The following is a 26,152-nucleotide window of genomic DNA, read 5'->3' on the forward strand; positions in this document are numbered from 1 at the left end:
GCACCCGGCATGTGCTCTTGACCAGAATCAAGCCCAGGACCCTTCGGTCCACAGGCTGACACTCTATCCACTGAGCCAAACCGGCTACGGCTGCTGTGACTATTTATGTAAAGTCTTCCTATGGGCATATATTTCTTTTTGTCTTGGGTAGATACTGAGGAGCGGGTGGCTGGATCATACGGAGAACGTATGTTTAACTTCTTAAGAACCTGCCAAACTGTTCTCCCAGATGGCTGTGCCATTTTACACTCCCACCATCATCTATGAAAGCTCCAAATTCAGGCCAAGTTCAGAACTGCAAGCTCAGACCTACTCCATCAGTTTCCTTTATACATAAGGATGCTGAAGCCCAGAGATGTTGAGTGACTTACTCAAAGTCACACAGCAAGCAGGTAGCAGAGACGCTGTGAACACACAAGTAGTCTGTCTCTCCATTCAGCTTGACTCTGAAGCAGAGCCCTCGTCTCACCCACCACCATAACATCAAGTCTAGGGAAACGGCGTGTTCCTACATGCATCCGACCGATGACACCAATTAAGGTAGGAATTAGATAAAAATGAGACCAAAGTTAGGGGCAGGGGAAGGAAAATGAAACAATGGTTAAGTGAGAGAAAGAGCAAAGCTCAGGCAGGCACACACACCCCAAACCCTCAAACCTCCAGAGCTTCCTGCCTGTGACCCGAGGGGGTGTGAGCCTGCTGCTGGCAGGTGCCTGCCTCTCAGAGGCCTAGTCCTCCACTTCCTGAGGAGGCCGCCCCAGCCGCAGCACACACTCCCTTTGTCACTCGTCCCGCACGGCTGCCAGGCCCCTGCGTCCCAGCACATCCCGGACTGACGGACGGACAGCATGCAGTGGGAGGCGCTCGCCATCGCGGCCGTCCTGCAGGCCCAGTTCCCAGTGACAGGTAAGGCCGACACATCGAGAAAGTCTTTGTGACTGTGTGTGGGGGACCACAGGGGCTGGCGAGGACCCGGCGTCTCCTCCAAACCCTGTCCTTCCTAAAGCAATGGGCAGTGGAGTGGAGGTGGGGCGGACACGGCCGGGGGGATGGACCGGCGGAAGGAAGCAGGGAGCCTGGGCGCAGGCCCGGCGTCGAACAGAAGCTGGTGGGATCGGGAAGCACCGGCCAGGCCAGGTTTCGCGCTGTGACGTGGTTCTAGTTCCTGCGTCTTCGTTGACCCCTTGCTGGTTCTATCCCTGTCCCTGTCCTGCTTCCTTCGCCAGACAGAGAGCATGTCCGTCGCCGGAGGCAGGGACGCTGTGAGCTGGCTCACGTGAGACACCTCGATGGTCCGGGGACTAACTGGGGCCACGGAGGAGGGACTGGCCTTCCGTGGGGCTCAGCTCTGCACCCCGCGGCCCGCGAGCCCCGTGACACACCCACCCGAGGCTCAGGGCTCACCCCGCGCAGGCCGCTCTGCATTTGCACCCGGAAGGCCCGGCCGCTGGCAGGCCACGGGGACAGGGAGGAGGTGACATGCTCAGCCACCACAAGTGACAAACACCCTTGCCCCCCCCTCACCCCCCTGCACACAGCGAGGCCTTTCTAGGCCCTCCACCTCCCCGTGGCCCCGTGGCCCCGTGGCCCCGGGCTCCGTGCATTTTTACCAGGAACGGGACCAGCTGTGTTTACACCGAGGGGACAGGGAAGGTTGTCCCAAACGCCCCTCCTCACCGCAGCCTGGGCGGCGCGGGGTGGAGGCAGGGAGGCCTGGCACTTCCGGCTCTGCCCGGGGTTTCGAGGGCTGAGCGTGGCGGGTTTTCTGGGAGATCGCAGCCCTTCTCAGAAAGGCCTGGGTGGGCATGAGTCACATGGAGCTGTGGGGGAGGGCACCCCGGGGCGCCCCGAGCAGCCGTGGACTGCGGGCCCAGGTGCCACGCAGCCCGGAACCCAGCGCTGCTGGGGGGTTCGTCACCACTGGGCTTTCCTCTCAGGCCACGGGGAGGTCAGGGCAAAGGGGGCGTAGAAGGGACAAGGAAGGCTGGGGCGCTGGTGGCACCAGGAGCAGAAAACAAAGCCCCGCCCGGCAGACAAGATGGGGCCACGGCCCCCTCCACACCCGCCGAGCGGGGGGCCCAGGCACCTCCCCACCTTCTCTACGCGCACTCGATGGAGACCGGGGGACGGGGGACTTCAGCTCCGCACACGGGCTCCTGACAAAGTGCGGCATGGAGCCCGAGGCCCCTGCAGGGAGACTCCAGGCTTTCACACCCTCTGCGACGCCCCGAGGGCAGGCTCCTGGCGGAAGCCGACCTCAGGTCTCTCTTTTCTGCTCAGTGAAGTTCCTCCCCCGACCCCCTTAAAACACCCACTTTCACCAGGACCTTTCCATTTGCATTTCCGCGGGACCCAGATCATCTGGATCAAAGCAGTAATGACCCGTCTGTCCATGAGGTCTCCCTGGCGAAGTCCCCACGGCTGCCCCACCACCGGGGTCTGAGGCTGGCAGAGCCTGAGGTCACCAGCCTGATGGCAGGCGCGCACGTTGGCCCACAGGGCCCTCGGCTCAGGCCGTGCGGCTATGGCACAAGCCTCAGGAAACAGGCTCCCAGGCTCCTGGTCGGCTCAGCTTGCAGGGAAGCAGCTGGTTGTGGTGCAGGGTCAGGCCAATCACAGTGGCTGTGCAACCTTAAGCAAGTTACTTAGCCTCTCTGGGCCTCAGTTTTCTCCCCTGTAGAGTGAATAGAACCTTCATTGCAGAGCTGTGACATGAGAAGTGACTAGTGTGCCTGAGACATAATAGACAGCCAATTATCATTATTGCCACCACTTGCTGTTTCCTTGTTCTGGGCACCAGGAACAGGAAACGGAAGCCCACGGTCGGGATTTGGTGTGCTCTCGGCTGTGTTGTGAAGCAGCCCCGGTCATTTGTCCATCTCCCTTGGGTTTCTGAGCGCACTCACGCCAGCACAGGGCGTGCGGCCCAGCCAGGCCCAACGCGGAACCTGGGCAAAGCTTTGGCGGGTCTCAGGATGACTTCCCACTTTAATTTCTTAAGACGCTTATTCTGTAGGGATATTCCCCCAAAGTGAAAACAAGCCCAGAAAAGACACACTCTGCGTAGCTAGGGGAGGGTGTGCGCGACAAGGCCCCCTGGCCACCGTTGGTCAGGGCGGGACCCAGACTTTGCAGCAGTAGCTGGTGCACATGAGGGTGCGGGTGTGGATGCGGGTGAGGGCCTGGTGTTGAGGAGCAGCGTCTTGCGGAGCAGATCTCTGCCTTAGCTGCTTGGAGCTGGACTTGAGGGGTGCTTGTAAGCGATGCCCGGACAAGTTTTTCACCCACAACATTTTCGCCAGTGGTTTATTCAACCTCCATCGCCTGGCTCTGCTCATCCCGTGAGCCGCTTCATTTCCTGCCTTGGCCTAATTCTCAGGCTTGCTGGCCCGCAGACCTCCTCTGCAGCCTCGATCCCCCCTCTGCCCCCCAGAAGCAGTCCTGGAAAGCGCCTGTTGAGTGTTGTATTTATTTTAACATCCTTCTCATCTCTGTCTTTAAAAAGTAGATTTAATTTTTATTGGATGTTCATTTTTACTTTTAAGAGTCCCCAGGCGTTGCGCCTCCGTTTCTCGGGAAGGCTCAGGCACTCGGGAGCTGGCTTGCGGGAGCTTGTCCAGACGCACGCTGTGGGCCTCCTGCGGCCGGCTGCTCACCCCGGGCCAGCGCTGGGCTGGACGAACAGCAGGGAGAGTTCATAATGCACTTCTCGGCGTGGGCCCCGGCTGGTTCTTACCAACACTACGGGGCAGACAGAGTCTGTCTGAGCAAGCAGTTAGTCAGTTTGGTGAAGAAAGGACCGAGCCGGCCATCTGACTTGTTAGTTGAAACAAAATGGTCACCAAGTCCTGCATGGCCACGGCCACGGCCACGGCCACAGCCACAGCCACGGCCATCTCTTCTGCCTTAAGCCCCAGGTTGTGTTCCCGAGGGAAGCAACACCTCCCCCCTCTCCATGTGTCCCAGCCCGTGGCTCGGCGCCCGAGCAGGGTCGGAGCCTAGATGTCTGTGGGGTGGGTTAAAGCTGGGGGAGGAAGGAAATCTGGGGGTTCTGTGTGATTAGATTAACTTAATGGTCTATTTGGGGGGTACTGGAGTGGCGCTGTTGGGATCTAACCTTTAGAAAATGTAATATCAAAGCTTGTGGTTTTTAAAGAGAAATTAAACTGGTGGAGGAGTCAGCACTTTGAGTAAATAGAATGATTCGAAATAGTTGTAAGGATGGTTTAAGGTAAAATCCTACCTTAATGTTAAAATGTTCTCGTTTGATCAGATGAAATTTCCGATATTTATTTATTTTGGACCTACGAAAATCATAATTTCATACGACTCAACTAATATATCTCAAAAATAAACAAATAAATGAAGAAACAAATAAATGAAGAAAGGCGTTCATTTTTCTGACTTGGCTTTAACACGAGGGCAAAGCCGCAAGTACAGAGACCACCGCCATCGAGGTTGTTAACTAATGAACTAACGAGCTAATGAGAGGATCCAAGGAGAATATAAGAGCTTTGGATTATAGTATAAATCACATTGTTCAATTTTATCCAATTGCTGAATTGCCTCAAAATATGGAAAGAAAAACAACAACAACTCGATAGCCGAGCATCACATCCAGTTCGGTCTGTGTTACTAAGTAAATGTTCCATGCAGCTATGGTATTTTTTCCCTGTCTTAATTTGAGGAATTTTAACAAAAATACCACAGAATTTATTAGAGGAAATTATAAACTTTTTAAGATCCATAATCTTACCAAGCTAGCCTAATAACTTTTCACTTTCACTTCTTCGTGTTCCATTCCATCATTTTTAACAAGTGTGCCCATATCTTTGTAGAGTCGCTGGTATAAAAATGGTCTCATGTGCTTTTTTCTTTCTATGATGGCTTTTCCCACGTGTAGCCTTCACGGTGGCTTTTAACTGCTTTGTAAACTTCCACAATTCAGCCTCGAGGTTCTGTACTATTTCCTTCTTGTTGGACATTTGCGCTGTTTCTAATTTTTGTTACTATACGTAGCTAACCCTGCCAGAAAAATCTTAGGTAGGAAGCTTTGACAATTTCTTTTGAAGTGTTTCCTGGGGCTAATTTCTCCAGGACTGACAATGGAGAGGTAGGACTCAAAGGACATTTCACTGTGCGCTTTAGACTTCTGTGCACAACAGTCCCGTTGAGGAAAGAGTTTGTTTCTAAGTCTCTGAGCCCATTTCATGGGTGTCTGCCTCCTCTGGAGCAGGAGACCTGGTGGGGGGAGAGAGGAGGCCAAGGAGCCAGAAGATCTGGGTCCGAGTCCTGGTTTGTCCCCAGCCTGTCACTGCCGTGAGCAGTGCCCCCGCCATCCCCCCACCCCCCAGCCTCGGGTTTCCTCCGTCAGGCGGCGGCCCCTCCGTGCAGCTCAGGGCAGTGCTGTGGGCTGCAGGCGTTCTTGGATGTGCCTGCACACAGTGCTCAAAGCCCAGCAGCCAGTGCCACGTGTGCCTCAGTTTCCCAACCTGCGAAAGAGCAAGGCTGTCGCTTTCCCCACACAATGCCGTGGCAACCCTGGTCCTCACCGGCTTCCTCTTTCTTCCTGGGTCACTAAATTGCAATGTGAATGTGGGCAGAAACCTCCCTCTGAGCTTTAGCTTCCTCATCTGAGAGGGTGGACATCCCTTTCCGCTACCAAATGGATGGCACGTGGTCTGGAAATTGCAAACTTTTAAAGGACATTTAGCCCCCAGCCCCCACCCCACGGCATAGGTGCACGGCACACGGAACCTCAGCCTCACTCCCTCCTGCAGTGCCCAATGCATTACCTGGGTGTCCACCTCATCCCATGGTTCCTACTCTCCAGCGGGGGCCTCTGCGGGAGAAACACAAGGACAAGGTTCCACCTTTGCTGGCTTCTTCCTTACGCTTGTGCACCGGCTGCAGGTTTATTGAGGCCGAGGGGACTCTGTTGGGGAGATCTGACTTGGACAGAAAGCAAACTGTGGTCTGAAGCAGCCAAACTGCACCCCCTACCCCCCCACCCCCACCGTCCACTTCCCTAGCCTGCTGTGCTCGGTGCTACTCAGCAGCTGATTTTCAGGCTCAAGGAGGAAAAAAGAAATAGAAAGCATTTGAACAAAGACAGGCAGGGTCCCTGCCCAGGCCAGCCGGCCCTCTCTCGGTGCCATCACCCTTCTGTTTGCCAAGTGCCACCGACACCTTCGTAGACTCGGTCCTCGCCGCCGTCCTATGGCCAATAGCAGAAAAGTCAGGGGTTCTCTTCTTATAAATGAGAAATGAGGCTTTGAGGCTTCTCGTTGTGCCTGAGGGGAGAGTGCGTTCAGGGCCCTGTTCAGGGTCCATGCTCTCCAGTCTTCTTCGCTGCCAGTCCAGCCGGCCGTGCCGATTTGCAGGGCCACCCGCCGCTGCCTGAGCTCTGAGCAGACGCCTGGAGGCACTCCCTTACTGAGCACTTAGTACCACTCTCCTCTCCGTTGGGAGGGAAGAAATTATTTTGATGCTGAATAGGCTCATTTACTATACATTTTCTGCGGAGTATGAAACATTTGGTGCTTCATACGGAGTTGCTTTTGCTCGCATTTTATTAGAGTTCTGATCTCACATTTCCCCTAAATCTGGTAAAACCCACATTTCCCATTTTGCTCTTAATAACTATGTCTGTTTTGGAGCTTTCTCCGGGGAGGATGGCCTCAGCCTGCAATCCATCCTGTTTCGTGTGCACGGGCAAGTGGTTGTGTCACAGGAGGCAGCAGCTGGCGGGGAGGAAGGGCAAATATGGCTTCAGCTCAGAGCCGGCCGAGGGGCAGGTGCACAGGGGGCCGAGATGTCCCCAGCACATCCTGGATTCTGTGCAGAAGGGAGACGAGACAGCCTCTGTGCAAACTCAAGTGTCCAGGGTCCTGAGAGGTTGGGAGGCCATAGACGCAGACGTCTGGGGGGGGGCTGGCCCCTCAGAGCTCCCCCATACCCCAGGCGAGCCCCGTCCTTGTCCTTCCTTCTGTGGTTCTTCCTTCCTCCCAGATCCCTCTGCTCAGGTTCCGACTCTGTACCCACGCCCACCTGTGGAGCCCTGCCTCCCCCTCACACTCCAGCCAGGTGCGCGGGGGTCTCCCAGACCTACTGCTGACCTTGATACCAGAGTTAAGGTGACAAAAGGAGATGGAAAGTTATTGTTCTCAGAGTTCAGGGCTAAAACCCACTGCAAATAGTTCCCTCTGGCCAGCCCTTCTCAGGGTGGAGGCCCAGCACACGCCTGATTCAGCACAAAATGTTACTGCCTCCCCCACCCTCACCAGGTCCCCCGACAGCGGCCATCTTAGGGGTTTGACTAACACAGTAGCAATCCAGTAGCGTGGCTCCTGGTGACCAGCTCTGGCCATTGAGAGCTGGCGTTGCTGGACCTGGAATTATCTTTAATATCTGATCATTCACAGCATCTGGTGAGCCACTCGCCTTACCGGTAAGCCAGGCCCCTGTGTGTGCCCATCAAGCACATGGTTCTCCCGAGGTTGGCCGCCACCCATGGACCAGGCCGTGGACGGCACGTGACTGAGAGCCCGTCGTCCAGGACAGCCTCCCTGGCCTGGTGGGCCATGTTCCTGGGTTTTCTGGAAAAGTCTCCATTGGCCGAGCGCCTTGCCTCTTTATGGTCTGGTCTGGTTTTCATCACTTCTGAGCCGGTGCTAATTTCCACGCTGAGCTTAGGCACAAAGGAGTGCCTGTCAGAGACACCACCCAGGATGGTCTGCGTGAGGCTCGAGAGCTTCAGAGATGGCCCCTTTCATTTATTTCCTCAGATTAGAGGTACATTTTTTGCCTTTTCTCCCACGTAGCCATCCACGCTTCAAAGCCCGGACCTATATAAAATACACAAATGCTGTCTGGACAAAATGAATCCTGTCCGTCTCTTTGGATTTCAGCGGGAACAATAGAGATGGAGCTACAAAAGGCTGGCAAAGAGGATTATTCTTTCTCTTTCTATTAAGTGTAGAGGCTTCAAAAGAACAGCTCGGAAAGTCAAATAATTGTACCCACTGCCGCTCACCCTTCTGTCTCAGCCGACCGGCCTGCGGCATCCCCTTTCGAAACGCGCCGCTCCCCCCACCCCGGCCCATCGCACAGAAAGCGTTGTTGACCATCCCGTCCACAGTTCCGGTTTGGAGTGCAGTGTTTGAATTTTATGGAATGTCTTGATTTGGTTGGTTTGGAAAAACACACACACATCTGCTGGTTTCTAGCTATGGCTGTAAACACAGGGCCTCGGACTGAAGCTGATCTGACCCCCGGTTCAGTTTCAGCCAGAAAATTCCCACCAGCCCTTTTGACGAGCACAGAAAGGCTCCTCTGGGCTGAAGGAGAGAGAGGATTTGGCTGTTTAGGCATCTTTAAATGGGGGGTTGAACATTTTCTAGCAGCTTTGAAGCCTGAAATGATTTCAGTTTTTTTAAAAAAAAAAGAGCAAAAGAAGAAGAAAGAGAAAAAAAAGAAATCTAACCTCCCCTGATTTTGAGATGGTTGCCAATTGGGAGGTTAGATTGAGTTGGTGGAGAAAGACCATGGGCAGAAGGACGCCCGTGGGGGGGGGCGGGGGGGCATCCAGGACACAGAGAGGGCCTGGCAGCCATGTCCCGGCTCCACAGGGCGGCTCTCACGTGGGCAGTGCCCTCATCAGGAGCAGGGCTTCGGGGGGACAGGAGGGGGACGGGAGGGGGACAGAGGGGGTGTCTGATGCTCAGAGCTGTGTGATCTCTCCAGGAGCAGGTCCTTCAGCCCAAGGCCTTTCTCCGTCAACGCTGACCCTGTGTCATGGCCTCTCTCCCGTCACCCGCCTTTCCTGCTCTGAGGGAGCGTACAAGTCCCAGGGAATGAACCGTCCAGTTACACAAATTCAAAATAATACAATACACAAAGTTAGCATGGGCTCGATTTCTGTGCGCCTTTTAAAATCCACTGGGGCTCATCTCACACTTGCCCCTGTAAGAGGTCATGTAACGTTTGCCATCACAGGTGGCTGTGGTCACCTCCTGATTAGGTTGGGTGGGGGCTGGGACGCTGCCCGTGAATTTCACCTCCAGTGACAAGAATAATAGATGGAGCCTCTAGGGCAGCGGTTCTCAACCTGTGGGTCTCGACCCCTTTGGGGGTCAAACGACCCTTTCACAGGGGTCTCCTAAGACCATTGGAAAACACATATATAATTACATATTGTTTTTGTGATTAATCACTATGCTTTAATTATGTTCAATTTGTAACAATGAAAATACATCCTGCATATCAGATATTTACATGACGATTCATAACAGCAGCAAAATTACAGTTATGAAGTAGCAACGAAAATAATTTTATGGTTGGGGGTCACCACAACGTGAGGAACTGTATTAAAGGGTCGCGGCATTAGGAAGGTTGAGAACCACTGCTCTAGGGGATTTTATCTGATCGAGGTGGGGCTGTTAGCACTTTCCGGGCTCTGCAAACATCCTCACTGGGCGATCTTCCTGAGTGTGAATTCCCAGTTAGAGAGTTTCCATAGAACGAACAGGAGGGTTAATGTCTGGAAGAGAGACAAGCCCGGGGGTCCTGTCGGTCGGTCACTGGCAGCGACCTCCTCAGGGTAGACAGGAGGCACCCTGAGGGCGAAGAAGGGTTTTCTTTTGTGATGCAATTCTGCCTGGGGTCCCAGCTCCCCTGGCATCTCGTCCGTGACTGGGAGGGACAGATAACCCAGCGGCATCTCGGACGTGTCTGGTGAGATTGTCTGGGACCGTGGTGACCACAGGACAGGGACTCACTGATCCGGACGCGCTTCCAACAATGACAGGACACCTGTAATCTAGCTGGGGAGAGGAGACTAAAACCAGTGAGAGAAAATCAAGGGATTTTCCATTGGTGAAGAGGGTGTGTTTTGACAATACATGTCATTGTCAGAAACGTTAGCAGAGATAGGAGTGCAATTTGGAGCGTGGCCGCGCCCTCGTCGTGTGTTCTGAGCCAGCTCTGACATGGCAGGCGCTGTGCTGGGACCAGGCCCAGGCGCCGAGCTCGGAGAAGCCACATGTGGAGGGATACCGTCGTGTCCGGTCTGGGCAGTGACTCAGCTGCAGTGAGGTTTCCCTGCATTCGGCCAACTCATCCTGTGGCACTTTGATGGGTGTCACTTTGCAGGTGGTTGACTGAGGCCCAGGGGTACCCGCCGGCAGGAACCGGAGCTGGGTTTTGGCCCCGGAGCCGGGCCCCACGCACCACACTGCTGGGTGGGGTCAGAGCCTGGCACTGGCCATAAACTTGGGGAAGGGGTTGAGGTTTGTTTGCCATGTGCAGAAGGGGGTCGGCAAAGGGCAGATCCGGTGGAGGGAACAGGATGTCTCACCTTGGGAAACCAGGGCTCCTGGGAGCCCCACCCATCCCTGGAATCTCACTCCCCACCCTCGGGGGAGGGGGTTCTGGACGGAGAGCCCAGGGCACCTCCCACCCACGGCCCTCGGTACCCTGTACTGGACATGGAGCCCTCTTCTTCTCCAGGCCTGGCCCTGCCCTGCCCCCGTGGGCCAGCCGCTCACAGGATCTCCCTTCCCAGGGAAAGAGGCCGGCTCCCAAAGGGCCTGTTCTCTGCCGTTGCTGACAAAGGCACGGGGCCCACACTGCTCTGCGAGACGGGATGGCGGCACCACGGAAAGAGGGGACGGACATTTTGGAAACACTGACTCAGGGAGGTGTTTGTTGTTTCGCTGCAGGACTGTCAGAACCTTCTCTCTATTGCAATCTGAGTCCACCCCACTAGGCATTTGTGTTTTGTGGCGCCCCCCCCGCCCCCCCCCCCCCCGAAAACACCTACTAAATGCCTGCAGAATAGAGTTTGAGAAAGAGGCTCAGTGGAGAACTATACCGAGTGGGTCAAACCAAGAAGCTCTAGGAGAGGGGTCCTAAGAAGGCGGGCTGGAGGGTGACGGTGCATCATGGGAAAAGGTGAGGACGAGTGGGAAGGAGTGTCCCCCAAAACAGAGGGGTCAGTGATATGTATCCTTTTCAAATAGCCCATGTGTTAAACTCGGAACCAAACCTCCCTGCAGCCTGGAGGGGGGGGGGGGGGGGCGTAGCTCTCTCCAGCGGAGGCCTCAGGCCCTCCATCCCCGTGGCCGGCTCTGCCCTGGGCGCCTGCAGGCTGGATGCCGGGGTGGACGCCGGGCAGAACCCGGAGCAGCTCTGTGCCTCCGGCGGCTGCCCCTCGGTGTGGAGCTGCAGACCCTGGCCCACTGTTTCCTGGGGTTTGCCGGCACGAGGTCCTTGATTGATTCCCCCTTCCCTGCACCCCTCACACCCACTGTCACTGGTTTCCTGGGGCAGCTGTGACCAAGTGCCACTGCCTGGGGGCTTGCAAGCAGCTCATTATTCGCTACGGCCCCGGAGGCTAGAAGTCAGCAGGTTTGGTTCCTTCTGCGGGACAGTGTGCTCCAGGCCTCTCCCCGGCTGCTGGGGGCAGCTGGGAGTGCTGGTGGCTGCTGGGGATACTGGGGGCTGCTGGGGGCAGCTGGTGACTGCTGGTGGCTGCTGGGGGCAGCGGGCAGTTTCTGGCACCCCTTGACTGGTAGAAGCATCACCCCAATCTGCACCTCATCTTCACACGGCCTCCCCCGTGTATATCTGTCTGTGTCCAAACTGGCCCCTCACACAGGACACGGGCATGTTGGGTGGGGGTCCACCCTGAGGACCCATCTTGCGGGATCACCTGCAAACCCTGTTCCAGGACAGGCGCCTTCGCAGGTCCTGGGCTCAGGACTCCCCGTTTTCATGGGACACCCTGCCACCCCTAACACCTCCCGGTGCTTCCTGGGCCAGCTCCCGGGTAACCGCCCCTTGCCGCAGGGTCCGCGTCTGGAGGAGCCCGACCTCACGCTCACAGCGGGTCCCGCAGTGCACAGGCCCAGGTGCAGGCGTCCTGCGCCCTAGAAAGGTTTCTCGCAGAAATCGTGATCTGAGTCAACATTTTAATTACCTAAGAGCACACTCCTCCACCTTTCCTGACACCATCTGGCCAAGTTGCTTCTACAGTGGCTGTTTGTTTGGTTTGCACAGTGCCGGTCCCCAGGACATGGCTCAGAGACAAAAGGGAAGAGACGTGTCAGCATAAATAAATGCACTCGGCCTCATAGAAGGAGGACACTGGTGCCCGGCCTGGGTGCCCTGTCCCCTTCTGCTGCCCTGGTGCCCGGCCTGGGTGTCCTGTCCCCTCCCTGCCCTGGTGCCCGGCCTGGGTGCCCTGTCCCCTCCTGCTGCCCTGGTGCCCGGCCTGGGTGCCCTGTCCCCTCCTGCTGCCCTGGTGCCCGGCCTGGGTGCCCTGTCCCCTCCCTGCCTTGGTCCCCAGCCTGGGTGCCTTGTCCCCTCCCTGCCCTGGTGCCCGGCCTGGGTGCCCTGTCCCCTCCCTGCCCTGGTGCCCGGCCTGGGTGCCCTGTCCCCTCCCTGCCCTGGTGCCCGGCCTGGGTGCCCTGTCCCCTTCTGCTGCCCTGGTGCCCGGCCTGGGTGCCCTGTCCCCTCCCTGCCTTGGTCCCCAGCCTGGGTGCCTTGTCCCCTCCCTGCCCTGGTGCCCGGCCTGGGTGCCCTGTCCCCTTCTGCTGCCCTGGTGCCCGGCCTGGGTGCCCTGTCCCCTCCCTGCCTTGGTCCCCAGCCTGGGTGCCTTGTCCCCTCCCTGCCCTGGTGCCCGGCCTGGGTGCCCTGTCCCCTCCTGCTGCCCTGGTGCCCGGCCTGGGTTCCCTGTCCCCTCCTGCTGCCCTGGTGCCCGGCCTGGGTTCCCTGTCCCCTCCTGCTGCCCTGGTGCCCGGCCTGGGTTCCCTGTCCCCTCCTGCTGCCCTGGTGCCCGGCCTGGGTGCCCTGTCCCCTCCCTGCCTTGGTCCCCAGCCTGGGTGCCTTGTCCCCTCCCTGCCCTGGTGCCCGGCCTGGGTGCCCTGTCCCCTTCTGCTGCCCTGGTGCCCGGCCTGGGTCCCCTGTACCCTCCCTGCCTTGGTGCCTGGCCTGGGTGCCCTGTCCCCTCCCTTCCCTGGTGCCCGGCCTGGGTGCCCTGTCCCCTCCCTGCCTTGGTGCCCAGCCTGGATGCCCTGTCCCCTCCTGCTGCCCTGTCCCCTCCTGCTGCGGAAGATGGAATAAGTATATGAGAGGGAGGGGCCTCCCAGCTCGGGAACACCAGGGTTGCCCTTTAGAAAAACGCCGCCAGCACATTCTGCGATTTCGAAATGATTCTGAGCAGTGATGCGAGCAGCAGGGCTGGTTCTGGGTTTAGACTGTTCCCCTGCCGGCTCCACACCCCCGGCCCCTGCTCCTACCAGCCCAGGAGACCTGCGGGCAGGGAAGCAGCTCTGCCAGACAGAGGGGCCCCATGGGGGAGGGAAGTGGCAGCTGCTGGCCCCTCCTCCTTCTGTCGTCTCCTGGGCTGGAGACGAAGAACAAGGTTGTGTTTCCAGGTCACAGCTGCCGGGGGCCCAGCTGTGAGGAGGGTGCCCCCAGGCCGGCTCTGGGCTGAATGCTCTGAGCAGGAGGCACTGGTCTCTCCCCGGAGTTTTCTGCAGCCAGTGAGCCTCTGAGGCCCTGGGCGGGTCCAGCCTGGTCTTGCAGAGAAAGACCGTGTGAGTGCGTTTGAGTTCAGAATAAGTTTAATTCCAGTGGGACCTGCTTGTTTACAAAACAGGTGTACAAGCCGGGACTGGGGGTGACCTTGATGTTCTTTGCTGGTGCAAGTGTGTGTGTGTGTGTGTGTGTGTGTGTGTGTATGTGTGTGTCAGAGATAGATAGAGATAGATAATAGATAGATAGATAGGTAGATAGGTAGATAGATAGATAGATAGATAGATAGAACCAGGAGGCAGGGAAGGGATGGGAAGCTGTATTAAGAGGCTATCCCTGAAAAGGATATAATTCCCAGGATCCCTTTGCTCACGCAGTGAGCTCATGCAGTGGGAGAGGGAGGTTGTGTTGACCACAGGGGACACTGCGTTTGTCCTGCTGCTAGAAAATAGTTCTTTTTGGGAGAAGACCACCCCGTATTTCCACACACGGTCCCATCTCAGCTCGTTCAGTCTTATGCCAACCCAGTGAGGTCGGCATCAGGACTCCATTTTTGGGTGGAAAAACCTAAGCTCTGAGCAATGAGATTTGCCTCGGGACCTGTCACTAGTCCCTGGTGCTGCCTGGGTTTGACCGAGGGTCCCTGATGCCGGTCCTTCCCGGGGCCTTGCTGTGCTGAGCCCACCAATCAGACGGCTGCAGCGAGAGGGGCCGGGTGGGGTCTCTGTGGTGGGTGGCAGGTCAGACAGCCTGCCTCACACAGACCTGCCTCAGGCCCCCCAGAACCCCAGGATCACCGCACTGGCAGCCGGGTCTCCTGCTGGCCCCGCAGGTGCGTGGTGCCTGGGGCGCTCTGAGCGGCTCTGGGAGCGGCTAGTCCCGGGAAGGCCTGTCCCCAGCCCCTCCCCTCCCAGGGCCAGCGGCTCAGGATGCACCGGGGGATTGTTTCCCAGGCTCTCCCGCACCCTTGGCATTGCTCAGCCCGCCTCTGCTTCGCTGCCTGGGCGGCCACCCCAGCCTGCAACGCTCCCCTCAGTGAACCATGAGCTGGTCACCACTTGCCTCTCTCTGCTGACTGTGAGAGCTCAGGCTCTGGAGTCCCGTGCCCTGGGCTTAGACGCCGCCGGCAGAACGTCAGCGGTGCCCCTGGGCCGACGGAGCTCTCTGGGCTCCTCATCTGTCTCCTGGGTGACCACCGCCACCTGAGATGCACGAGGAGGGATGGGCTGGGGCCTCGCGGTCAGCGCCTGGTCCGCATGGCTCCTGGGATCCCTGTGTGCGCCACTGACCCCTGACTCCCCTCACCACCCACCTCCTGTACTATTATTATTTAAATATGTTTTATTGATTTCAGAGAGGAAGGGAGAGGGAGAGATACTAACACCAATGATGAGAGCGAATCATTGATCAGCTGCCTTCTGCACATCCCCCACTGGGGATCGAGAGCATAACCAGGGCATGTGCCCTGAGCAGGAATTGAACTGTGACCTCCTGGTTCATAGGTCAGTGCTCAACCACTGAGCCACGCTGGCTGGGCCCATCTCTTGTATTATTAACTCACTGCCCAGGTGGTCACATTCGCTTTCCTACGGGACGGCTTGAGGCAAGGACGCCGCCCCTGTTTCTGGCGCTCTCTCTGCGCCTTGGGACTCACCGCTGGGCTCCTCCCCCGACACCAGGGGTAACAGCTCTCAGCTGACCTTTTCTCCGAAGGGCCCTATCGATTGTAAACAGCTTGGTCTTTACCGGCCAATAGATCTCATTGGCAGCTACCATCTCTGCAGACTCAGGTAAAAAACTGCTATGAAATACTAAACCAGTGAGCATGCGAAGTTCCAATAAAACTTTACTGACAAAGCAGGCTGCCCAGATGGGGGCCCCAGCCCCCTTCACCAGCCCTGGGTAAGAGCAGTAGGGTCAGACGCTCGGGCCCTCTCATGCCTGGTTCCCATGCACGGGCCGGCCCACCTCTGCCTGTTCCCGCCACAGCCCCGGGGACACCGATGGGCCCTCCTCTGGCGACGCTTGGCCCCAGGGGCAGAGAGCACGGGTGCTGAGCCTGAAACAAACACGACGGGCTTGCGGGGAGCACCTTCCAGGGTATCACCCTTCACGACGGGGAAATGGAAAACCCAGGGTGAGCTGGCTGCCGAGCACAGGAGCATCGTGATTGCTCTCTGCTCTGCTCTGTTCGTGGAGAGTTTAGTCATAGAAGTTTCTATTCTCAGGGACTCACAGCACATCAACACATGGCTCATGTGTCCCCTCAGTAGCTGCTCCCATAACAAGCCTTTACAGGCAAGACGGCGTGGTTATGGGAAACCACGTGTCAGAGTGGCTGCCGGGGCTTCCAGACCAGCAGAGAGAAGTGAGCTAATGACACACGGAGGTGGACAGGCCCCTCAGTCACACAGAACTCAGGTGGCCTGAGACGGGGCCTTTTCTTTCTTAAGCTTTTTTTTTTTTATAACCCTTGAAATTGTGTTGATTTGAAAGTAAAAATCCAGCATCCTGTTAGTTAAAGAAAGACAAAACCAGATGAGCACTGAAGAGCCACGAGAAAGCTTGGGTGGCGTCGCGACCTTACCCCCTGTTAAAGGAAAGCTGTGTCACCAACATCATCTGCTTAATCGTCATAACGGGAGGCACCGTCCCGGACGCAGTCACACCCTTTGGGCCATGAGTGACGTCAGGTGGATCCACATTCCACTTCCTGAGACGGGGTATTCTCCTGTGCGGCTGGGAGACAGCGTAGAGGCAGAGGGCATGTGGGACCGTCTAAGAGGGACCCCGGACCCCACGGGGAGAAGCCCTGTGTGCGTGTGACCGCCGTCGGGGAGCGGTTAGACCCCACTCTGTAGTCTTGCCAAGCGTTTTTATGTCAGTCACTTCTTGAGAATCACAGCCCCTGGGGATGTGCCGGCACAGCCCCCATCACTGGGGAGAAGGTGAAGCTCAAGGTCAATGCTCCTCTCCAGGCAGTTAAGGCAGAGGTGGGAGCTTATTCCTGCTTCGGGATCCCAATCCAAGCACTTGTCCTACGGTCCCAGGTGGGCAGCTGCATGTCTTCCCATGGCCTGGAGGGGTGCCGTGCAGCGGGGGGGGGGGGGGGCGCACAGGAGGGGCGGGGGTAGCCTTATAGAAAAGAACAACTCAACTAAAATTTGCACACGCGCTTCCATTATTACACATACTTTTTCATTTTCTGTTTGGTTTCCACTTCGAGGTTAAAGTTTCCATCCTGATTTTAACCCAAAGAAAAGGCTAAACTCCATGGGCCACTCTCAGATAAGGCAAACTGGAAAACACACAGCGCCCAGGGCGAGCCCGACAGGATGTGGGCAGCTGGGGTCCCAGTCAGCTCTTGTCCGGCCCCACCCCAGGGGCAGCTTCCCGGGAATAGTGGCTGCCTTTCTGGGATCTGGTGAGTTTCCAGTTGTGTCACATCCCTTTCGGCTGAGTGCTGGCAGCAGGGTGCTTTGGCCTCTGCACTGTGACATGGGGTTGGGTGGTCCTTTGCTGTGGGGCTGTCCCGTGCTTCGTAGGAAGTTGCTCAGCTCCCTTGACCTCCACCCATTAGGTGCTCAGAGCATCTCTAAGTTGTGGCCACCCAACATCCCTGGGGAGAAATGCAGCTCTGGTTGAGAGCCAGGGGGTTGAAGTCAGGAGTTTTGTTGGTCCATCACTGAGTAATGGATGAGGCCATGCTGGACCATCCAGTCCAAGGTCTCGGTGGTCATTGAGTTGACCAGCACACAGTTGACCCATGGCTAACCACGTTCCCCAACATCATTTGAAACGACGGCCTTATGGCTACCCTGTGAGCCCGGCATTTGGAATGGCTCTCGCCCAGGGGAGCAGCCCTGAACCACGGAGGCAGCCACCGACACCGGGTATCCACGGTCATGCCACGTGCCTCCTGTCTTCCATCTGCATTCCTGTCTAGATGGTGGCATTGAGGCAGGTCAGTCTCAGCAGGAGACGGAAAGAGCGTAGACTTATGGGCGACCAGCCCTAAAGTGAAATCCTGGCTTTATCACTACCCAGCTATGCCACCTTGGGCAGGTGACGAGACCGCCCTGAAACTCCCCTCTCCTTTATAAAATGAAGGTAACCCTGCCTGCCTCAAAGATCTGGAGAATGAATGATAATGTGCACGAAGAGCCGATGGGGCTGAGCACAGGGCACTGAGCCACGTGCTCTGTGGCTACTAGAAAGGGGAATGGCGTGGCCAGCCCCTGCGGCTGGTCTCCAGGGACTTCTGATGGCCCCTGAGGGACATGCTCATCTCCAGCTCCCTCGAGGCCTCTCCACCTGACCTCGCCCCCCTGTCCCCGCTCCTCTGACTCTGGAGGGGCTGAGGCTTCCAGAACAGAAGGTTGGAAAGACAGATTTGTGTAGGAAAAAGCCAAAGCGCTGTTGCTTTTAGCAGCGGATCTGATCTGGGGAGTGAAAAACAACCCACGTCACTGAGCCACAGAGTGAGGAAACATGAGCCAGCCCGAGGATGGGAAGGCAGCGCTTGAGCTGAGTGGCACGGAAACCCTACCTGAGCGAGGGCTGGGGTGGGGGCGGGTGCTGAAGGACAGGAGGGGTGGCAGAGAGCTGCCACGGCCCAGGACAACCAAAGCTAAGTTCTGGGCACCCATCGCCCGTTGGTATTGGCACCCATCACCTGTCTATACTGGCACCCATGACCTGTCTATACTGGCACCCATCACCTGTCTATACTGGCACCCATGACCTGTCTGAATTGGCACCCATTGCCCACCTGTATTGGCACCATTGCCCATCTGTATGGGCACCCATTGCTGCCTGTAGCAGGGTCTATACTGGCACCAAGAAGAAAGGGCCAGACCCTCAGCCGATGATGTCCTTGGCCAGGATGATGTCGGAGGTGTTCCCGGCATCACAGTCTGTGCTTGTTAAAGGACCTAGGGGATGCCTTTGTCCCAGTGCCTTTATTTCACTGGCTCTGAGAAGGAGGTGGCAGAGCCCTGAGCTCGGGGCTGAGCCAGAGAAGCTGTCAGTGGCATTCAGGCCATGGGTGGGCTCAGTGGGGAGTTGGTGAGTCCAATCTGCACCCCAGGACTGACTCTCAGCCCGGGCTCTCTGCTGGGCCAGTCAGTGCCCTCGTCTGTCTTATTTTAGCTCCAAGTCCTGGGGTAACAGGCATTCAGAGACCCGGGCTGCTTCCCAATCAAATGCCCGCAACCTTCACAACCCGGGGGTCTTTGTTTATCCAATGCTGCCCCTAAAATTCGTAATTTACCACCAAGAACGGCTCCCCTGCTGGCGAACACTAAAGCAAGTGGGAAGTAAGCAAGAATGGCCTGCAGCCGGCCACCCCGCACCATCCGTTCCGCAGTGGGCGGGCTTGTTTTCTGCGTTTCCACGGAAAACACACACACACTTAAAAAGACACTGTTTTTCACAGTTTAATGATTACAAGGTCAAAGCACACATCTTTTGGAAAACTCGGAATATAAAAAAGAGCAGAGAGAAGACAAACATTACTTTTAAAAATGTTGCCACCGAGTGCAGCGCTGTTGGTGCCTCTCTCCTGGGCTTTCGTCGCGCTTTAGCTCAGGCTGCGTTCCCACTCAGGGTGCAGCGGGCCACCTGCCCCGGGTGGAACACTTCCCTGCGTCGGTCTTTGCGCCTGCGGGGCGCCGTGCGTCAGTCCCCCGCTGCCTGCCGTCGGGCACTTAGATGGCTTCACGTGTTACACGTCATGCGTGTGTAGGGCTGCTGTGGGCATCCCTGGGCGTAGGTCCCCCAGGAGAATGGCTGGGTCTCCCCTCCCTGCCCTGCCCTGCCCTGTTCCTGGGTCTGAGCTCTGGTGCCTGCGTGGCCCAAGCTTGGCACATCCTCCTCCCTGAGGCACTTCCTGAACCCAGGCCCAGCTCCTCGGGACGGGCCCTGTCCGTTCTCCGAGGACAGAGCCGAGGACTGTCGGTCGGTAGCCATGGAGGTCAAGGCCGAGCAGGGTGCTCAGATCCTTCCTCCCAAGGGTTTATGATGGTGACAGGACGGTGGACACTGTTCTCCTCTCAGGAGGTGCACAGAGCTGCTTCGGAACAGTCCCCCAGATGTCAGCCTCCTTGTGGCACAGCCTTGTTTAGACTCTGGTCCCGCCTTGTGGTGTCTGTTTGTCCTGCTTCCTCCTCCCACCCCTTGTCCACCTCCCGACCCCACGGGATGGCCTGCTTGCCCACGGGCCTTGCTAGCGTCTCTCTTAGCCCAGCCTCTGAGCTGCTTCCTCCCCTGCCCTGCTCTGCAGAAGAGTCGCGCCCCCACGCATGGAGCTTGCAGGGGAGGGCCGAGGCGTAAGACCTCCTCGCCGTGGGACTTGGGGGCAAACGATTGCTTCTGAGCAGACCTGTAGCCAGACGGGCCCACGCACTGACTGGGGAGGGTGGGTGAATGGGGGAAGGGGGTGCACAGGGCCCCGGTGGTCCCGCCACAGCACACGCAGGCCCAGTCCCGGAGCGGGGAGCAGAGCTGGAGGTGGCGTCAAGGGCATCCTGGCGGCTCTCACTCACCAGCGTCTTGGATGGGAGGGAACCCAGGCCGCTGGGAACACTTCTGTGACGAACAACTCACTACCTGCTTTCTGCTTTAGTTCACAATTCTCGCCACATTCAAAAGCAACAACAAACCAAACCAAACCGGCCTCCACTGCTATTCATTAACTTATTTCTTCCACAAATATTCACTGAGTATCTACTATATGTCAGTGTGACAACTCTGCCACCTCCATCCTCCAACCCCGCCCATGACTGCCATATTCCTCTCAAAGACCCGTATGTAAGGTCACCACCATGACGCCCATTTACAGATGAAGAAACTGAGGCCCCAAGACCCGCCCGGCTAGTAAGTAGCTGAGCTGGATAGAAACCAGGGTTGTCTCCGGCCACGCCCCCAGCCGCTGCGCTGGTGGGAAACGCTTACTCACTGGACAGCTCCACGCAGAGGAGTCTCCGCGTCAGAGGAGGCTGAAACCCTCCAGGTGGCCACGGGGTCGGCCCTCTCCTCGGGTCTGTCCTGAGGGCAGGTCCACACGCTGCTCTGAGGACGCAGGGACCCAACCGGAAGGAACTGACCCCCAGCCCCTGGGGAAGCCATTCGAGCCTCTGGATGCTGAGCTCTCTGCTGTAGGCAAGGCCCGGGAACGGGCATCGAACCACCGTTCCTTCTCGCTCTGGGAGCCATGAGCATGTGATCCCGTGTGGTCACAGCCTTGCCCCTCACCCTGGGTTTTTGATGAGACCTTGACCCTCAGCACTCACTGTTTTAGTAACTGTTTCTCTGAAGGCAGGTGTTGCTTCTATCCAAGGAACACACGATTCACTCCTGATCTTATCTGACCCTCAAACCAGCCAGTGACACGGGCGGGGTAAAGCCACGGTGCTCAGTAAAACAGGACGAGGCCCCCAGACCACTGCCCGTGAACAGTGTTTCCTCCAGGCTGGCGCCATCCTGGGTGTCCCTGGACGAGGCCCCCAGCTCAGCCTGGAGGGGTCCCTCGGAGACAGATCTGAGTGGTTTCCCACCTCCCACTGGGGACACACTGTCAGTGCAAGGAGGAGGTTTGGGGAGCGGGGTGCCCGCCCCCTGGGGCTCCCTGGCCCGGGAGGTGTTTATGGTTCGAGGCTGAGAAGGAAAGTTCCCTCCTCCTGATGGAGGCTGCACAGCCGCCCACCCGCCTCTTGCTTCCTTGTTTTGTTTTGCTTCTTTCTTTGTGCACATCAGCTGCTAAATTTCACAAGCTGCTGCCAGCCTTTATCTCTGAACCAGTGAAACAACGTGGGACTCACAAAAACAGGCAAAGGCCAACTGAAGAATAATAGAATAAAAACAGAGAGGCCAGTTCCTCCTTCCCCGCTCAGAGGCGAGGCTTCCCGTGACAGAGGCCTCTCCCAGCCCCTCGCCGCGCAGCCCGCGTCCTGCCCCACAAATGCAGACTGCGCGCCTGTAGACAAGACACTTTTAAAGGGTGCACTTCTATATGCCCCGGTTTTTACTGTGGTGAAATACACTTAAAATGGACCCGTGTCAACCCTTCTTAAGGGAACGTGTGGTACAAGCAGCTCCACGTGCCTGAGTGACCGTCACCACCATCTGTCTCCAGGTTCTTCATCTTGCAAACCCGACACTGAACCCTTAAACACGACCTCGCCGCCGCCCCAGCCTCGGTACCCACGGTGTTTCTGACCCACGGTGTTTCTGTCTGTGAACTGACTCCTCTGGGGACCCCAGAGGTGGAGCACACCGTCGGCCTTTGTGCAGGAGCTTACTGCACTCAGCAGTGGCCTCGCGCTTCACCGTGTGGCAGCAGCGTCAGCTGCCCTTCTTCCTAAGGCAGAATCACCCCCATCCCGCGTGTCTGTCACGGCGGGCTCACCCATCACCTGTGGGGACACGTTCTGGCTGGTGTGAGCAGGCGCTGTGACCGGGAGGACACATGTCCCCGAGCCCCTGCTTGCGGCCCTGTGGGTCCGTTCCCCGGAGCAGCAGTGCTGGGTCGGATGGTGACTGCCGTGGTGAGGAGCTGCCAGTGTTTCCTGGGCGGCTGCCCGTTTCACATCCCCACGGGGCGCGGTTCCAGCGTCGCCACGTCCTCACCAATGCTTCTTTCCTCTCTCTCTCTCTCTCTCTGTTTTAAATAACAGCCATTTTCATGGCATTTACATTTTTAAAGGGAAGAAATGACAAAACTAGGATTTCAGAATTTACAAGTGTAGAATAAAACATATAATTTTAAATGTGCAAATTTAATTTAACGAATGGTTCTCCCACACCGTAAAAATGTAACTGCTTGTCTAAGCTCCTTCAGAGATGTCAGGAGGAAGAGAGAGGAGAGGGGACGAGAGAGAGAACGGGAGAAGGAAATTTAAGTGAAAAGGGGGTTGGGGGGGCACACATGGAGGAGCTTGGAGGGCACACGGGAACAGTTGTTTGGAAGAAGCGGCCACTGGCCCGAGGCTGCCCCTCCCGCCCAGGTCCCCGGTATATACTAGTATTTGCTTAAGGGACAGTGACAGCTCTCCACCATTTGTCCTGTGCTGGGGACTCAAAGACGAGAAAGCCACGCTCCCTCCTTGGGCCAGAAGGTGGGAAAGGGGTGGAGACCAGGGCGTTTGGCAGCTGAACGGGGCGGAGGGGCCACCTTCTCGCTGGGCCTGGCAGGTCCCAGGCAGGGCTGGGGCCTTCAATACTGTTCCGTGCATTTCAAAGCCCCTTGTGAAGAGGAAAATGCATCTCAGTCCTTCTTTTCAGGGAGACCCTCCTGAGAAAGGGGAGCCCAGGGGGGCTGCCTGGGCCTCGGTCCAGCAAAGCCTGGCCCTGAGCCACTGGGCTCTGGCCCTGGAGACCCCTCCCAGCCCCTTCCTCAGGCCGGTCAGGCACGTTTTACAGCTCCAGGGAGGGAGGCCGAGCGCCTGTCCTGTGCCACGCGGGTGTAGTGCCCGCGTCTCCGAGGCACCGCTTTCTGGGCAAACAGCTGTGAGGGGACAGCGGCACTTTGCTTCTCTCCTGGGGCGTCAGAGGCCCGTGGAATCCCCACCAAACCTGTGAATAGGAAGGAAAGGAACACAGCCCCGTAAGGAGACAGGGCGATGCGGCTTCTCATGCGAATGCCCCAGACCCCAAAGCCGGCAGGACGTGTCTAGTTAACCCGGGTCCAGGCACAAAGCCCGAGAACATCCCACCCATTTGGATACACATTTTCAAAGAGGGTGATGCGGGAGCACTTTTATCTTTGTTGCTGGAGTGCTAGTCGGACACCCCGTATGTTTTAAACTGTCCCCGCAGAGAATGGGGGGCGGGGAATCCTTCTAGAAACTGCCCTTTATCTCTTCGCTTTTATTACACAGTGACGCATGCCTCTTGGGAAAACCCTGCCCTGGATTCTGACGAGGCTTGTAGCTGTCGGGTATTAAACCTCACACATCCGTGTGTGCGTCTGAGGGCTGACCTGCAGGCTGAGGGAGCTGTGCTCCGGCCAGGGCTCCAGCTGCTGCCCCCCCCCCCCCCGCCCCCCGCCTCTGCCTCTGAGAAGGGCCCACACCTCCCTCCGGGGCCGCCCGCAGCCTCATCTCCCTGGGTTTTTATTCGGAGCTTCCATACGTGGTACATGCAGAACGGAAATATTTGTCTTGTTTCATCAGAAAGGGTCTCTTTTCTATGTATTTAAAAGACGTTGCCATTATATCTCCTTAGCAATAAAATCATTTTTTAAAAGATTTTTATTTATTGATTGATTTCAGAGAGGAAGGGAGAGAGAGAGAGGAATAGAAACATCAATGATGAGAGAGAATCATTGATTGGCTGCCTCCTGCACACCTCACACTGGGGATTGAGCCCGCAACCCGGGCCTGTGCCCTGACCGGGAACTGAACCATGGCCTCCTGGTTCATAGGTTGATGTTCAACCCCTGAGCCACACTGGCCGGGCGATAAAATCATTCTTTAAATTCTGTTAGACTATCTGAGAATGCCACCCATAGCCGGGTCCCAGGGGGCCCTTCACAGAACATGCTCACAGTGTTCACTTGCTCTCGAGCATCCGAACCCTGAGAAAGTGACGGCCGTTCCCACTGGACAGATGGGGACACTGAAGGGCTGTGTAAGTGCCGCGAGGGACCACAGCCGGGAAGTAACACTGTGGGACCAGGACCACAGCTCCAACTTCCAGGCCGGTGTCCCTCCGTTTGGCCATGCTGCCCGTCAGGAAAGGACAGGGAGCAAGCAGGTTAAGTGAGATTAATGACCACGTGGTCAGCACCGCCAGGTGCAGTGACCAGGCCGAGCTGCCCGGGCCCCTGGCAGTGGAGCCCAGGGCACCCACGGGGGGAAGGGCCTCCGAGCAGCTCGCAGGGCCTGGGCCACAACCCAGAGAGAAAGGAAGTGGTCGGGGAGCCCGGCCTCATCGAGTGGGAAACAGCTTGTGCCATGGGTGTGCCTGTCCCCTCGGACACCCTGTCCACAGCCCTGGCGGGTGCTGGCTGGGCCTGGGCCTCGGGTCTGGGCTCTAGTCTCAGTTCTGCCACCGGTCCTTCCGTTTCATTTGGTTTTCAGTCGACAAGTGTTCCCACGACCCTCCTGTGGGTCCGCACACAGCAGGGCCTCTGGGCTCCCCACTCGGCTCAGGTGCTCAGCAGCTGCGTGGCGGGTGGCCCCCGGACCTGCTTTCTCACGAGCGGCCGGTGCGAGAACACACCAGGCTGGCCCTGGCTGTGGTGCAACGCGCTTTCTTTCCACTGACTTTCCGCTGCTGGTTTCCGCAGCCTGCGGTGCCTCTTCCTCGCTGAACCCAGAGCTGGGCCGCTGCCCCAGGAGCACAGGGTCCTGGGGGTCCTCGGGGTGGGGGGCCCAACCACCCTGTCCTGCTCCTGCCCAGGCCTCCTGTCTGGTCCTTTTTGATTAGTGACCTGGTTGCTCAGCTCCCAGCCAGCACCTGGCTGCTCCCCCCACACCCCCGCCCACCCTCGGCCTCACTGGTCTCCTCTGGGCTCAGCCGGGGTGGAAGGCAGCACAGCACGCCCATGGCTCCCGGTGGGAAGCACTGGGAGGAGCCACCAGCCGGGGCCTGTGGGGACCTGGGGCTGGAGAAGGACCGAGTGGGGCCTCTGCTCCTCGTGCCCCACCCTCTGAGGGTCCTCCCCATGGGCCTGGCCCGCGCCCAGGGTGAGCTGGTGCCTGACGCAGGGAGCACATGGGGCTCAGGGAGGCAGGTGTATAACGTGCGCCCCCGAGTCCCCAACACTCCTCGCCTGGGGCTGAGTCCCTCCTGCTGAGCGGGGAGGTGGGAGCGCAAGTGGGAAGGCGCAGGGTCAGCAGCAGCACCGGGCCCCTGACCCCTCACCACGCAGGGACTCAGGCAGGGCCCTCCCATCAGCACCAGGGCCCTTCTTGCCTCTACTTCTATGAAGCGGCAAAGGTGGGGACGAAGGCAGACATGCTGTTCGGGTGCTCTGGCCAGAGGCCCCGACGGCGCCTCCTCCTCCAGGATGTCTACCCTGTCCCCTGAGCCAAGGAAGGGGCTGGGGGGCGGGAGAGGCCCCTCATCGGAGGTGGAGCTTCAGGTCCTCCAGGAGCACGAGTCCGTGGGGAAGGGGACAGGACGGAGGGTGGGCGGGAGGCACCGTCCGCTGATGGGAGGTAACGAATCAGCCCTGATAACCGGTCACTCCCAGGAAACGCGCAGAGAGCAGGAGGGGTCACGGCCTCTGTGCCCGGCACGAGGGGGGATGCTGGGGACAAAGCGGCTGTGGCCTGCGTGCTATCCGCCGATGTCACGTCTAAACTCTGCCTCCCAGCCCCACACTCGGGCAGAGCTAGGACGGAAGGTGCTGCTGTCCCAGCCCCACGCTCACGGGCCGGCGGTGGCAGGCGGGAAGCCGCTGTCACTGTGGCCAGCCCAGTGGGCAAGCGATGCAATGCCTCGCGTCCCTCGAGGTGCCGAGGTGACTGAGCTGGAGGAGGGGGGGAGCTCAGCTCAGCTCACGCCCCCTTTTCAGAGCCCAGGAGCGTGGCTGCCGAGGGCTGTGCGAGGGTGAGATACGGCCGTTGTCATGACTGCACATGTGCCGCAGTGGCCGCCAGAGCCA

The 26,152-nt window shown here is 57.9% G+C and overlaps 1 protein-coding gene across 1 annotated transcript in view; it reads left to right on the forward strand.

Moving 5' to 3' along the window:
* The first annotated feature begins 758 nt into the window (after positions 1–758).
* Positions 759–26,152, forward strand: part of CD247 (CD247 molecule) — a 65,752-nt gene continuing 40,358 nt past the window's right edge. Inside the window, exon 1 of the mRNA XM_070396071.1 lies at positions 759–906. Within this exon, the coding sequence (XP_070252172.1) occupies positions 849–906 (58 nt within the window). The 5' untranslated portion in view covers positions 759–848. The remainder of the gene's footprint in view (positions 907–26,152) is intronic.

Source organism: Myotis yumanensis, unplaced genomic scaffold, assembly GCF_028538775.1.
Source record: "Myotis yumanensis isolate MYYU_CA2020_CCGP unplaced genomic scaffold, mMyoYum1.0.hap1 SCAF_17, whole genome shotgun sequence".
Lineage (NCBI taxonomy): Eukaryota > Metazoa > Chordata > Mammalia > Chiroptera > Vespertilionidae > Myotis > Myotis yumanensis.